Here is a 13,997-nt window from a genome sequence, read left to right as displayed (position 1 = left end):
GCTCTCTCTCAAATAAAGAAATAAAATCTTTAAAAAAAAATTATTTGAACTGTAATATTAGTTCAAATAATTGGATTAGTCAGTTAAGCGTCTGTCTTCAGCTCAGGTCATGATCTCAGAGTTCTGGAAGCGGCCCCTGTCCTTGGGCTACCTGCTTAGCAAGCAGTCTGTTTCTCCCTCTCCCTCTGACCCTCCCCAAACTCATACATGCTCTCACTCTCAAATTTAAAAAAAAAAAAAAAAAAAGCTTAAATTGTAATATTTATCTTACATGCCTGTGTCTTGATTCATTTTTAAATTAGAGCCTTTGGCAGAGCTTAGACTATATATATTATTTTAATTTATAAGTATGTATCTCTACAGTGTGCCTTATAACATAGCAAAATGCAAAGTTATTTAACACAGATGTTACCATAAAGAAATGTATCCAATATTGAGGAATAAAAGGGAGTAGACAGAAAACTATACAAAGCAGAGGTATGAACTCAAATAGCATAGCCATCTGAATTGATACAGTACATCAGTACTTAAATCTAACTTTTTACAATTTAAAAACCCCTAAAGGTATTACTAGATCACTGCATGGTATTTAAAGGATTTTTATAAAAGATGACCTCCAAGTTATCAAGAAAAAACAATACAGTTATATGAAAGATTATGTAACATATCAGTTCAATTATTTAAATGTTGAGGCTTAAAAGGAAAATGAATTTACCAGGATAAGAAAGCCTTATGTGGAACCATTCCAAATTCCAAAAATCATTAACAGATGAAGTAGTCAATTCATGACCTAGTAACTCTTACATATAATAATAATATACAATAATAATAACAAAACATTTAACTTCATGACTGATTCAGAGTTTAGAAAAATACTAGTTCATATACAGGATTCTGGATAATGTTGATTACCAGTGGCTGTCTCTGTGCCTAGTGGATCTCAAATTATGTTTATTTAAGCTGATTTTCTTCATTTGTGGCTTCTAAACATCAATGTTGATCCACTTTAAGGCTATCATTTTCTTCAAAATAATCAGGCAGTTTCTGCATGTCCTGTAGGATTTCTCTGTTTCCTTCATTTGCTGCTATATCATTGAAAATAAACTGATAAACCTAATACAAATAACTTCTAATTTAATTTGCATTTACTGAACACCAGCTAAATGGCAGGGAATGTGCCAAAATCCTATATATGTTATTTCTAATTCTCACAATAATACTCCAAAAACAGTACTATTATTTACATATTATAGATAAAGAAGCTGAAAATCAAAGAGGTTAAATAATTTTTCTAAGACCAAACAGCTAATGGAGTTGACACTTAAATATAGTTTAGAATGACAACAAAAATTATGCTCTTTCCATTATCTGTTCTCAACTTTCAGGTTATGTTGAAAAGCATCATAAGAATTTAGAAAGAACATAGGTGACCTGGTTTCTGAAACCCACGGTAGTCAAAACAGAAATTCAAATATGAATATTTTGCCTCACTACCTTTAATGTAGTAAGGATCAAAAGGAATGTATGTGAAAACACTTTGTAAATTATAAAATTACATATTAATGAATCATATGTGAATAGTATGATGAACAATTAAGTATAATTATTTTAAAAATCAATAACACCTTAAAATGCAAACATTAGATAACAAACTTTTCAAAAGATCTTTTTCTGATTTTATTGATCAGCTGCCAAAAGATTTCAATGTATTTAACTTCTTTAAATGTTTTAACGTTTATCAACAAATATTTATAAAGCCCTAACCAAACTAAGCATCATTTTCATCTTAGATTAGTAATCTTTTTAGGCCCCTGTATAAACTAATTATTAGAAAATCAGACTTTCTGATCTGTAGGAAGATCAGAACAAAAGAGATGTTTTTAGAAAGGAAACCTAAGTCTAAAATAATAAAGACACAATTCTGAAAAAGAACAAATTTAATCCAATGACTTGTATCATCCATGTTATAAATATAAAATAATAGTTGACTTACTTGAAGATGGCTAGCAATTAGAGTCCAATCATCAGTTCCATGTTGTTCAACCAACTTCTTTAACTTATCATCCTATTAAAACAGGAATGAAAATTAGAAAGCTTTCTTCCCCCACCAATAACTCTCCAATTCTTTCATGTCATATCTGACAGCCATCTGTAGAAGGACAAGCCACTATAATACAAGCTTTCCCATTTACTCTACTCTTTCTGTCAGTCTCAACATCAAACTGCTATTCACACCCCTGGTGGAAGAAAAATAGGTGCACATTAGTTGATGAATAACTTTTCTCATGTTTTGCTTTTCAGTATCTTTCTATCTTTATTAAATGTTATTATTAATAAGTAAATACAAGTATGAAATTAGTAAGTGTTATCACATAATTACTTCATCTCTTGTCCATTTTACTCTGTTCCAGAGTTTCTTCAATCCTTTTTGTTGTGGTACTTCATAATCATGATCAGCATACTGAAGGTCATCATCCTCATCCTCGCTAAAAAAATAAATTAAAAGCCACAATTGTGAAATCAAGAATTACACGTAAATTTGTGAATTCAATCTTTGAAACTGTGTATACAGGTATGACTGAAGCAGCCACTCAAACTGACAGACATAGATCAAATTAGATTATTGAAAATATAAAAAATTAAGACATACAATTGGTAATAGCTATAGTTCTTACTGACACCAGAGAAATGATAAGCCACCAGGGGTCAATTGATAACCTCTATGTATGCTAAAGAGTTTGACTTTTATTCTTTATTTGACCTTTATCCTAAAGAGTTAAAGGACTTCAAGTAAGGGAAAGACAAATATCTCGTGTTTCAGAAAAATCACTGGCAGGAATGTGGAGAAATGGAGGAAGGAAGACCAATTACTAATCTTTTACAATAACCCAAGTAAGAAATTATTAGAGCCTGACAATGTTAAGGGTAAAATACAAAACAAAGTCACATCTAGTTAAAACAAACAATGGAAGAAATGATCTATAAAGAACTCCTCAAACTCCATGCCCAAAAAACAGATAATTATGTCAAAAAATACGCAGAAGAAATGAACAGACACTTCTTCAAAGAAGACATACAAATGGCTAATAGACACATGAAAAAATGTTCATCATCACTAGCCATCAGGGAAATTCAAATCAAAACCACACTGAGATTCCCTTACAACAGTTAGAAGGGCCAAAATCAACAGGACAGGAAACAACAAGTGTTGGAGAGGATGTGAAGAAAGGGGGACCCTCTAACATTGTTGGTGGGAATGCAAGTTGGTACAGCAACTTTGGAGAACAGTGTGGAGATTCCTCAAGAAATTAAAATTGAGGGGCGCCTGGGTGGCTCAGTGGGTTAAGCTGCTGCCTTCGGCTCAGGTCATGATCTCAGGGTCCTGGGATCGAGCCCCACATCGGGCTCTCTGCTCAGCGGGGAGCCTGCTTCCTCCTCTCTCTCTGCCTGCCTCTCTGTCTACTTGTGATCTCTCTCTGTCAAATAAATAAATAAAATCTTTAAAAAAAAAATAAAAAAATAAAAAAAATAAAAAAATTAAAAAATAAAAAAAAAAAGAAATTAAAATTGAGCTACCTTATGACCCTGCAATTGCACTACTGGGTATTTACCCCAAAGATACAGATGTAGTGAAAAGAAGGGCCATAGGTACCCCAATGTTCATAGCAGCAATGTCCACAATCACCAAACTGTGGAAAGAGCTGAGATGCCCTTCAACAGATGAATGGATAAAGAAGATGTGGTCCATATATACAATGGAATATTACAGCCATCAGACAGGATGAATACCCAACCTTTGTATCAACATGGAGGAGATTATACTGAGTGAAATAAGTCAAGCAGAGAAAGTCAATTATCATATGGTTTCACTTACTTGTGGAGCATAAGGAATAACACGGAGGACACTGGGAGTCGGAGAGGAGAAGTGAGTTGGGAGAAATCAGAGGGGGAGACGAACCATGAGAGACTGTGGGCTCTGAGAAACAAACTGAGGGTTCCAGAAGGAGGGGGTGGGAGGATGGGTGACCCTGGTGGTGGGTATTAAGGAGGGCACATATCGCATGGAGCACTGGGTATGGTGCATAAACAATGAATCTTGGAACACTGAAAAAAATAAAATAAAATTAGGATGTTAAAAAAAAAAAAAGGTGGAAACAAGAGGATTTTGCAAGGAGTAAGGATACCTCCAAAACTTCTGACTTTGGGAGCATAAATAGAGCTATCCACTGAGACAAAGAATAGAAGCAAGGGGTGCCTGGGTGGCTCAGTAAGTTAAGCATCTGCCTTTGGAACAGGTCATGATTCCAGGGTCCTGGGATCAGCCCTGCATCGGCTCCTTACTCAGTAGGGAGCCTGCTTCTCCCTCTCCCTCTGTCTGCTGCTCCCCCTGCTGTGCTCTCTTTCTTTCTGTCAAATAAATAAACAAAACCTTAAAAAAAAAAAAAGAATAGAAGGAAAAACATTACTTTGAAAGGGAGAAGAGAATGGGGAGAGTAGGCAGTTTTGGACTAGCTGATTTCAAGGCACTTGAGGAATATACAAGTGAATACATCTTGAACAGCACTGTCCAATAGAAATATAACACATATGGACATTGGGGAGGGTATGTGCTATTGAAAGTACTGTGAATTGTGCAAGACTGACGATTCACAGACCTGTATCCGTGAAGCAAATAATAACATTATATGTTAATAAAAATTTTAAAAAAATTTAAAAAAGAAATATAACACAGTCACATATCTAATTTCCAGGTAGCCACATTTAAAAAATAGAAACAGGTCAAAATAATGTTAATTATTTAACCCAATATATTAAAAAATTACCACTTCAACACATACTTAACATAATCATGAACTAGTTTACATTTCTTTTTTACTTACTAAAGTCTCAAAAAATCTAGTGTGTATTTTATAGTTAGAGTACATTGCAATTCAGACTAACCACATTTCAACGGCTCAATAGCAGCATGTAGGGGAATGGCTATTCTGTTGGGCAGAGCAGATCTAGGAAGGCAAATGGGCACATGGATCTTCTGCTCAGGTAAGAGGCCTTGGATAGACACACAGTTTTGGCAATCACCAGCATACAGGAAACAGTTAAAGCCATGAGAACATGAAACCCCAGAAAAGAGGGCAGGTCTTTATGATAAACTGAAATAGAGGATTTTGAGTAGTTAAACTGAATACGGTCATGAGCATCTGAAAATAATAAGAGCTAATATTTATTTAAACTTTCTAAGTACCAGACATTAGGTAGTCTCTGAAATTTCTGTCTTAAAACCCCACAACAACCCCAAGAGGGAAATATTACTATTCCCACTTTACAGAAAAGGAAGACTTTGCTTAGAAAAGTAACTTCTTGCCCACAGTTATACCAAATGTATTGACTGAACTCCAAAATGCACTATTTAACCAGTATACTGCCACATACTAGAGAAATAGGGAAGAGGATCCGAAGAAGCTGGAAGATACCAAAGATAAACCTGAAGTACATTTTGAAATCAGAACAAGATTTAGTTATAACCTAACTACTTATTTTGCATCCCTGTATGTATTAACCTCTTAGGACTTTAGTTTACCTGTTTGTGAAATAAGGATAATATATTAATACTACCTACCTTATAGTGCATCTTTAAGGATAAAATTAAATGAAAAAAACATATAAAACACCTCATATGGCACATAGCACAAAGAGGTAGCTCAATATTAGTATTATGTGCATAGGCTGACTGTCCAACATTCAAGATTATTTCTGCTTTATTATATCCAACTCTTTTCTAAAAATACACTCTGATTTCAAACAGCTCAAGTTTGATGATTAACCTCTAATGTAATATATTTAGAACATGTGGATAGTTCCCAATATCTACATATAGTTTAATTCTTACAAAACTGAAAAATGAAGGTCTAGATTTAATATTCTCTATAGATCCTTTATAGGAAATTCTGATTTCCCTTGATTTGTCAATTCTATAGGACCAAAAAAAAAAATTTTTTTTAAGAAGGCTCCATGCACAATGTGGGAGTTGAACTCGTGACCCTGAGATCAAGAGTCACATGTTCTACCAACTGAGCCAGCCCGGCGTCCCCTGGGACCAAAGTTCTTCATATCCAACCAAGCAAGACACAAAGATCCCCAACTCCCCTACCTATATAAACTATCTATCTGCTTCAGTTCGGTGCATTTTAACATTCCAATGCTCTCTCCCTAAAACAATAATCTGCCAGTCCTATGCTTGTTTTGTTGAACTAATCTGGAAATAAAGACACAAGTTTAAATAAATAAATACCTGTTATTTGCTGCCATCTTCAGCTACCAGAAATATCTACCTGATTAGCCAAGATTAAATAGTTAAAATGGAGATGGTTCATGATCCAATGACTTAATAAATTTCTCAATTCTTTTTTTTTAAGGATTTTATTTACTTCCTTGACAGCGAGAGAGCAGAAGTAAGCAGAGTGTCAGGAAGAGGAAGAGGGAGCAGCAGGCTTCCCACTGAGCAGGGAGCCTGACTTGGGGCTCAATCCCAGGACCCTGGAATCATGACCTGACCCAAAGGCAGACGCTTAACCGACTGAGTCACACAGGTGCCCCAACTTAATAAATTTCTAAGAAGGCTACCAAATCAGAAAAAACAGCATATTGAGGCTTCCTGTCCAATCTGTATGTACTCATGGCATCTATCATTCCCTTTTAATGCTCATCACACATGCCAACCTTCCCAACCAAATAGTAAGTTCAGGAATGCAAAGAACATATCTGATACATTCATCTCTCAGCATCAAGCACAGTACCTGTAATATTTGTAAAATTAATGATCAGTGAATTATCTTCCTTACTCTCTTATTACCTCCTCCAAGTACTCTGTATTCCAAAATATTACCCTCTCTTCCAACCCAATGAAATGTCCACCTCCCTCAATACAGCTGTTCTCAAGTGGATATGAGAGAAAACATATTTTTTAACAAATGAAAATACCTCTAGGAGAAGGGGAAAGACATTCTCATTTATTAAAAAGGACTTTCAAAATCCAAATGCACCTCCAAATGGTAGAATTTTAAGAAGCATAACCTGCTGAAACAAACAAACAAAATATTCAGTACAGAAGGGGTTCTTTGGGGTGTCTACTAATATTGCCTAGCTTTTCCTAGAACTGTCCCCAGCAACATTACCACTTTGTGCCATCCCAAACAGCCCTCAATTGTGGTTTTCACAAGTTCCCCTCTTATTCCCTCCCCTCAGATCCCAATAGCTTTCACAGCATAGTTGAAACTGCTTTTAAAAATTAGGTTATTATGGGGCACTTGGGTGGCTCAGTGGGTTAAGCCTCTGCTTTCGGCTCAGGTCATGATCCCTGTCCTGGGATCAAGCCCCGCATCAGGCTCTCTGCTCAGCGGGGAGCCTGCTTCCCTCTCTCTGTCTGCCTCTCTGCCTACTTGTGATCTCTCTCCGTCAAATAAATAAATAAAATCTTCTTTACAAAATTAGGTTATTTCTAGTTCAAAACAATGTTTAATTTGGGGACTTACCTATATAAATCTTGAGTGTTCAAAAAAATATCTACATCACACCTAATCTGTACAAAATTCACTGCAGATTCTTATCAAATTATTTTAAGTTAAGGATATGAGTCCAAAGATGTCACTTTGTTCAAAAGACTAGTTTCCAAGGAGCAATTTTCCTGAAAACTTGTTCAACTTTAAAATTCAGCTTTATTTTTTAACCTCATACTTGATTTGTGAGAAATTTCTATTTCAACATGAGGTTTTATTCTCTGTTTTGCATCAGCATGGTCATCAGTTTCAGAGAGTTATACAGCCCAGTCAATGTTCAGGAAGCTGGGTTTTTTGAGTGGGTGAGTGTGAGGGAGGATTAAAGTAGAATTCTTAGAATCATCTACCACTGGGACTTTCCTGGAGTCTATCCACCTAGCTACTTCTTAGTTTTAGCATAAGTTATTTCTATATTGGTTAAGTAATTGTTGAAAGAATGATGTAACTTTGAAATACGTGTGACAGAATAAGATCCTAGAAAATTATCAGTATCCTTAGCAACAGAAAGATGCCTGAGAATGTGAACAATTTGCCAAGAAAAAAGAGAAGGGATAAAACCCCACAGGTAGGGGCACCTGGGTGGCTCAGTGGGTTAAAGCCTCTGCCTTCGGCTCAGGTCATGATCTCAGGGTCCTGGGATCAAGCCTCGCATCGGGCTTTCTGCTCAGCAGGGAGCCTGCTTCTCCTCTGTCTCTGCCTGCTGCTCTGCCTACTTGTGATCTCTCTGTGTCAAATAAATAAATAAAATCTTAAAAAGAAAACAAAAAAACAAAAAAACAAAACAAAACCCCACAGGTAATCTCACCAATATTCCACTTTCACCACTGCTTAATAATAGTTAGACACCATCAAAACAAATCTGTTCTTTTTTCCTGCTTTTTCATATCATCTTTTAGCATTTCTATATTGTAGCAATCAGTGATGATAATATATAATAACTAAATAAAATCAACTCCTTACTACAAAAATAAGTGATTTTTAGTCTAGGATGACTGATCTAGAAGACAGCATAGTTAGGTGAAATTATTTCGCCAGTCACAAAGCAAAAATAGAAAAGAAATTTGGTTTCTGAATCTTCATTCAGGACTTGGTTACTAGAATTACTCTGCCAGTTTTATTTAAGTCAAAGAAAATATTTATTATATAACTGTCTAATATATAAACTAAGCACTACATTCAAATGAAAAGGGTTTTTTTAAAGATTATGAATGAACAAAGTGATTAGGGTGATTATGAAACAGCAAAATTAAGCGCACACACACACACAAATACTATGACTCATTAGGCCAGGAAAATGGTTAAGAGAAACTTTACTCTGGGTGAAAGCTAATAGGATATTACAGTCATAACTTACCCTGTGAAATAATACACAAACAATTCATACTTGACTATATTAAGATAAAACACTTAAGAAGTTCAATTTTAAAGGATACTAATTATTCCACGTAAAAAGAGTAAAATGGGGTACTGAAAGGAAGAATTTGAGAATTTTTTTAAATTTACTTTTATTTGAAAAGAATTACTGGTTCAAAATTAAAGACATATCAATAGTTCTATCAAATCTGCTCTAATAATCACTTCAACTTGATCATATTTTAACTCAGAAACTGCATCAAATCTGAAATTTTTATCAAAATCCAAAATTACATCTTTAATTTTACCTGTTTTGATAGGGTAATTGTACTTTTTTTTTTTTAAAGTCCGTTCGAAATCAAAGTATGAAAATTTACCAGGTTGATTTAAAAAAGTGAAATCAGGCCACCCGGTGGTTAATATTATGTACTGCACACATGAATATTTTATTTCCAAACCTAGACTGCAAACCAGCAACATTATAGTAAAACAAATTTGACTTCATTTGACCAGTATGAATAGCAATACTGAAATAAATACTTAAGGGAATTCTACCTACCTACTCATAAACAAAAATGATTACTGAACTTTCCTATTTCATTCCATTAGTGTATATATATTTAAATGAGCAAAGATGATTACAAAAAGGTTCAAAACGGGAAATAGATATTAAATCTAGACATTAATTTACAGATCCTAAAATCCAAATGCCTAGATTAACAGACTTAAAAACTAGGATATAGAATTTACTTGCTTTTCCAAAACAATGTCGCTGGTTAATGACAAAGCTGATTAAAAAAATCAGTTCTCATTTTCAGTATTCTTTCACCTGTAACACTCATTTTGTTGGAAACAACATAGTAAAATTGCTTCCCATACACACATATAACCCACTGAAAAACATTTTCCAATGAAAAAGCTGGCTTTTAGCTTTTCAATTTAGTGCAGTCACCAGTCGCCAAGTGTAAATACCTGAATCTGTTACAACTTAAAACAGGTCTTCTAGTTTCTAAATGACATTTTTCAAAGTTTATTTTTAAGGGTAGATCTAGCTTTTAAAAACTAAAATTAATTACTCAATACATAAATATGCTTAAAAATCAAATACACGTTAATAACATATACCAATTTTGATACTACCTATAAATTATATCATTAAAACCCCCAGTGAGATCTTAAACTATTTAAAGTCACAACACTAAATGAGCCTTTATGTAAATCTTTATGTAAATCTAGGTCAGAGATACTACAGCTATCTTAAAAATCAAAAGAGCCAACATCCTCTAGTTGTTTAAACCTGAGGTAACAGTTTTTTTTTTACTTTTTTTTCCAAATCATATAGAAAAAAGTATATTACAGGATTTATGCTCATAGTCTTATGCAAAACTTTTATACAGCAAACTACAGTTTTCATTCAAATACTTAATTGTATAGTAGAGATCTTAAATTGACTAAATTACTTCCTTTCTCAACTATAAATCAGGTTCATATTTATTATTAAGACATTTAGTCAATAGGTATGAGACCAGACTTTGCCCAATAATTTCACCCTCAAAACATTTCACATTCTAATATATTCTAAGATAAATAAGACATATTTTCATATACAAGAAATGTAATTTAGAGCCTGAAACACATTTAAGTGTGAAGACCCTATGTAATACAGCATTTAGAGATGATAATTTCTCACCACATCCTCTACCTCTATTCGGAGCATAATTTCACCCCACTGCATTTAATTACTCCAGCCTTTTAAATCATTATATAATATATTTTAATCCATACAGCTGACAAGGAACAAAAGTGAACAGTACAATTAACATTTAGATCTCAATGCTCACAGTATTGTGAATAAAAGAAAATAACGTACACAGGCAAATTAGTCATTAAATCACTTCTCCTTTCTTAGTCTATTATTATGAAGCAATCAAAAACTATGAAATGAGCAGAAAAAATCAATTAGAGGAAAGGATTCTGACATTCAAGCATCCATGTCTAATCATAACTAAATGATGATGATCGCGTTAGCTAAGACATTCTTTCAAATAAGATTAACATCAATACTGACAGATAAATAATGCCACACAATGAATATAAACAAACTTCTGTTTTTGAGTTGACAAAGTCATTTGTCACTTTGCTTAATGAAGTTATTTTATTTTAAAAATTCTGTATATTTAAAAATGCACAAGAAAAGGCCTAAGTCAGTACCTCAGTAATTATAATTATAGGAGCGTTTAATATCTATCTTTTCTGAAGTTAGAAGTTAATTAGAGCAGTTATTCTCACCTGAGTGATTCTGCCCCGCCCCCCCCCCAACACACATTTGGTAATGTCTGGAAACATTTGATTGTCATAACTCAGGGAAATGGTGTTATTGGCATCTACTAGACAGAGGCCAGGAAAGCTGTTAAACATACTACAAAGCATAGGGCAACCCCCCACTACAAGAAATTATCTAATCCATTATATCAGTAGTAACAATGTTGAAAACCCTGTTGTAGAGAGGTGGGTCTATGTGAGTGTACCTGTGTATTTGTTACATCTGAGGAGTTTGATCTATACTGCAGTTGCCACAAAATAAGTCTAAAAATGACTTGTTTTATGCTGCTTTCTGCAAAAATACCTTACATAAAGATGATTAATAAATTAATAAAGCAACAAATGTTATGTGAAGTTATTGCCAATTTTTAACAGGAATCCGCAGTGAATGAATCTTAGTAAATTTCAACTTGGGAAATACCTCTCTAGTTAAGACTTTAAGGCTGTGAACCTAGATAAACAAAACTACTTGGAAATACTGCCAAACAGCTTTTCAGGTTTATTTAATACTACTGACAAAAGACAACCTCATTTTTTGTCATCTAAGGGGTTACTACACACAATTTAGGTGTAGCTACTATGGTAACGTGTAAATAAAAATTAGATGAGTAAATTCCTCCTAGCAAGTTCTCCAACAAATATTATGCCCTACCTCTCTGAGCAAGACTTAGTTACAGACACAGCCAAACACGGGCACTAAAAATATTCAGTGAATCAAACATTGTTTTAAGATCAAGCTACTGGTAGTAACAGTGTAACAACTTCCCAGCAGAAGATACTAAAAATATACACACAAAGCTGAGAACAAGGGAATGGTAATTACAGAAAACATCAAAAAGGTCCTCTCTCTTTAGCTATCCCTCAGAGGATTTTCCATACCTGTCAAGGCAGCAAAGATGGCAGAGGGGTCCCAGCGCAGGTTTATCACAGAGTTCCTACTTTAACTGATTCCGTAATTCAGAAAAAAAGAATCTCTCTGAACACCATTTTCGAGTCGTCAGGGCTGTCCATGAGCACTTTTATGTGCGTGGAGTACTCCCTGAAAGCGCGGACTTACCTGGCAAGAAACTCCGATAAGAGGGGACTGTGAGAGGCTGAAGTCTGGACGTGCGCTGTGGGGAGAATCAAGTCCTTACAGCAATCTGGGCATTTGTTACACACTTTCTGCGCCTTAAACACAGGGGTCCCCAACTCTCCACACGTCACGGCTGCGATCGGGCCAGCCGGGCCGGAGAGGGTTGCGGGGCAGCGGGAAGGAAAACCTCGGCCCCAGCTGGGGAGGGCCTGATGGGGAAGCATTGGGAAAGGGGAAAGAATCTGAGCCGAGACACTGCCAACAGGCCTAAGTGAAAGAGATGTCACCCACCTGCGCGACCTCTTCGCCATCCTTCAAGTACCGCATAGGCGCGGGCTGGGCGGGGACGCAGTTCAGCCTCCTCCAGCCTCAAGCGAATGTTCCTTGTCCCCGACCCTCCAGCCGCTTCCCTCGCTCCCTCTCCGAAGCGACCGAGAGTGGAACGCACGTCCCCGGTAGGGCAGGACGGAGGGGCGGACCGCGACCCGCCCCCGGCTCGCAGTGCAGCTCTTAGCCCCGGCCCGGCCCGGTCAGGGATGCCCCCAACATGTCAGCAGGCTCGCTCCCGCCCTCCGCCGGCCCCTCCCGCCGCCTCTCAGCCTCTACGCAGTGGTCCCAGCTCAGCTCCGCGGCGGGCGCCGACCCCCGCCCTCACCCCGCAGCGAGCAGCTCTGCAGGGCTCGCAGCCTCCTGCAGGGTTTTGTCCGCACCGCCGAATCTCGCGCCCAGCCTCCCTCTAGAGCCGCCGTTTGAATCTGCGCACGCGGCCCCGAACCTCATTGGCTGTAGCGGCCGCACGCGGGGGGACGAGGGCGGGGCGGGGAGAGCGCGCGCGACTATGGGCGGGGCTGGGGAGCTGGAAGTCGGGACTGGAACTCGCGGGAGTCGGGGACGGAGCTAGGAGTCAGGGGGTGGGGTCGCAGGGCGGGCTCGCGGGTATTGCCTTGACAGGACCCGGAGCGCGCCGAGCGCCGCACCGCGCGGGGCCTGCTGGGAAAGCGAGTTCCGGTGGTCGCCTAGAGGCGGGTCCGGAAGCTGCGGCGCGAGTCCAAACTTCCCGGGGTTCGCGGACACGGTCTTTGGGGGTTGGGCGGCTGCGCCGAGGCGCGTCCCCGCAGCCTCCTTTCAGCCACCGCTCCTCCACTCCTAATTTCTCGTGTGTATCCCGCCTCAGTTAGGAGGCGCCGTCTTCGGTCTTGAGACAAATCTAACCATAAAATTTGCGCGGCCGTTATTGTTTAAGAAAAAATGTGAGCTATATTTTGCCCAGACATCAGAGCTACTGCAATACCGAAGACTGTGGTAGGAAACCGTGTATCAAGAATGAGCGGGACTGACAGGTGAAAAAAGTTTTTAGCTAGAGTCGTGTTTGGCACAGAAAAAGGAAATAAGCCCAAGTGTCGGTCTGATCATCGCAGTGCTTAATCCCTGGGCTCGCTTTACGGGAAATAATTGAACCCTGATGCAGGAGAACAATGTACGAAGACAGGAGCGGACTGGAAATTTTGCCTAGATGAATCAGCATTGTAGTCAATTGTAGAAGGTGACCTTCCTTCGCAGGAGAGACGAGAGGAAGGGAGAATTGCACGGGAGGAGCTTCCAATAGTTGTAACTACTCTAGAAGCTTCAAGTGTGAAACTACGAACTGCTGGAATCAAATAACACTGAAGTAGTTTACAGTAACAATTAGAAAT

General features: G+C 37.5%; 1 protein-coding gene across 1 annotated transcript in view; it reads right to left on the bottom strand.

The window, feature by feature from the left end:
* MYBL1 (MYB proto-oncogene like 1) overlaps positions 1-13,031 on the bottom strand; it is a 37,513-nt gene extending 24,482 nt beyond the window's left edge. The window contains exons 1-3 of the mRNA XM_080801140.1: positions 12,595-13,031; positions 2,381-2,486; positions 1,994-2,065 (exon numbers count right to left, since the gene is read on the bottom strand). Of these exons, the coding sequence (XP_080657266.1) occupies positions 1,994-2,065; positions 2,381-2,486; positions 12,595-12,614 (198 nt within the window). The 5' untranslated portion in view covers positions 12,615-13,031. The remainder of the gene's footprint in view (positions 1-1,993; positions 2,066-2,380; positions 2,487-12,594) is intronic.
* Positions 13,032-13,997: the final 966 nt, after the last annotated feature.

Source organism: Martes martes (assembly GCF_963455335.1).
Source record: "Martes martes genome assembly, chromosome: 4".
Lineage (NCBI taxonomy): Eukaryota > Metazoa > Chordata > Mammalia > Carnivora > Mustelidae > Martes > Martes martes.
This window is presented reverse-complemented; position numbering and strand designations above follow the sequence as displayed.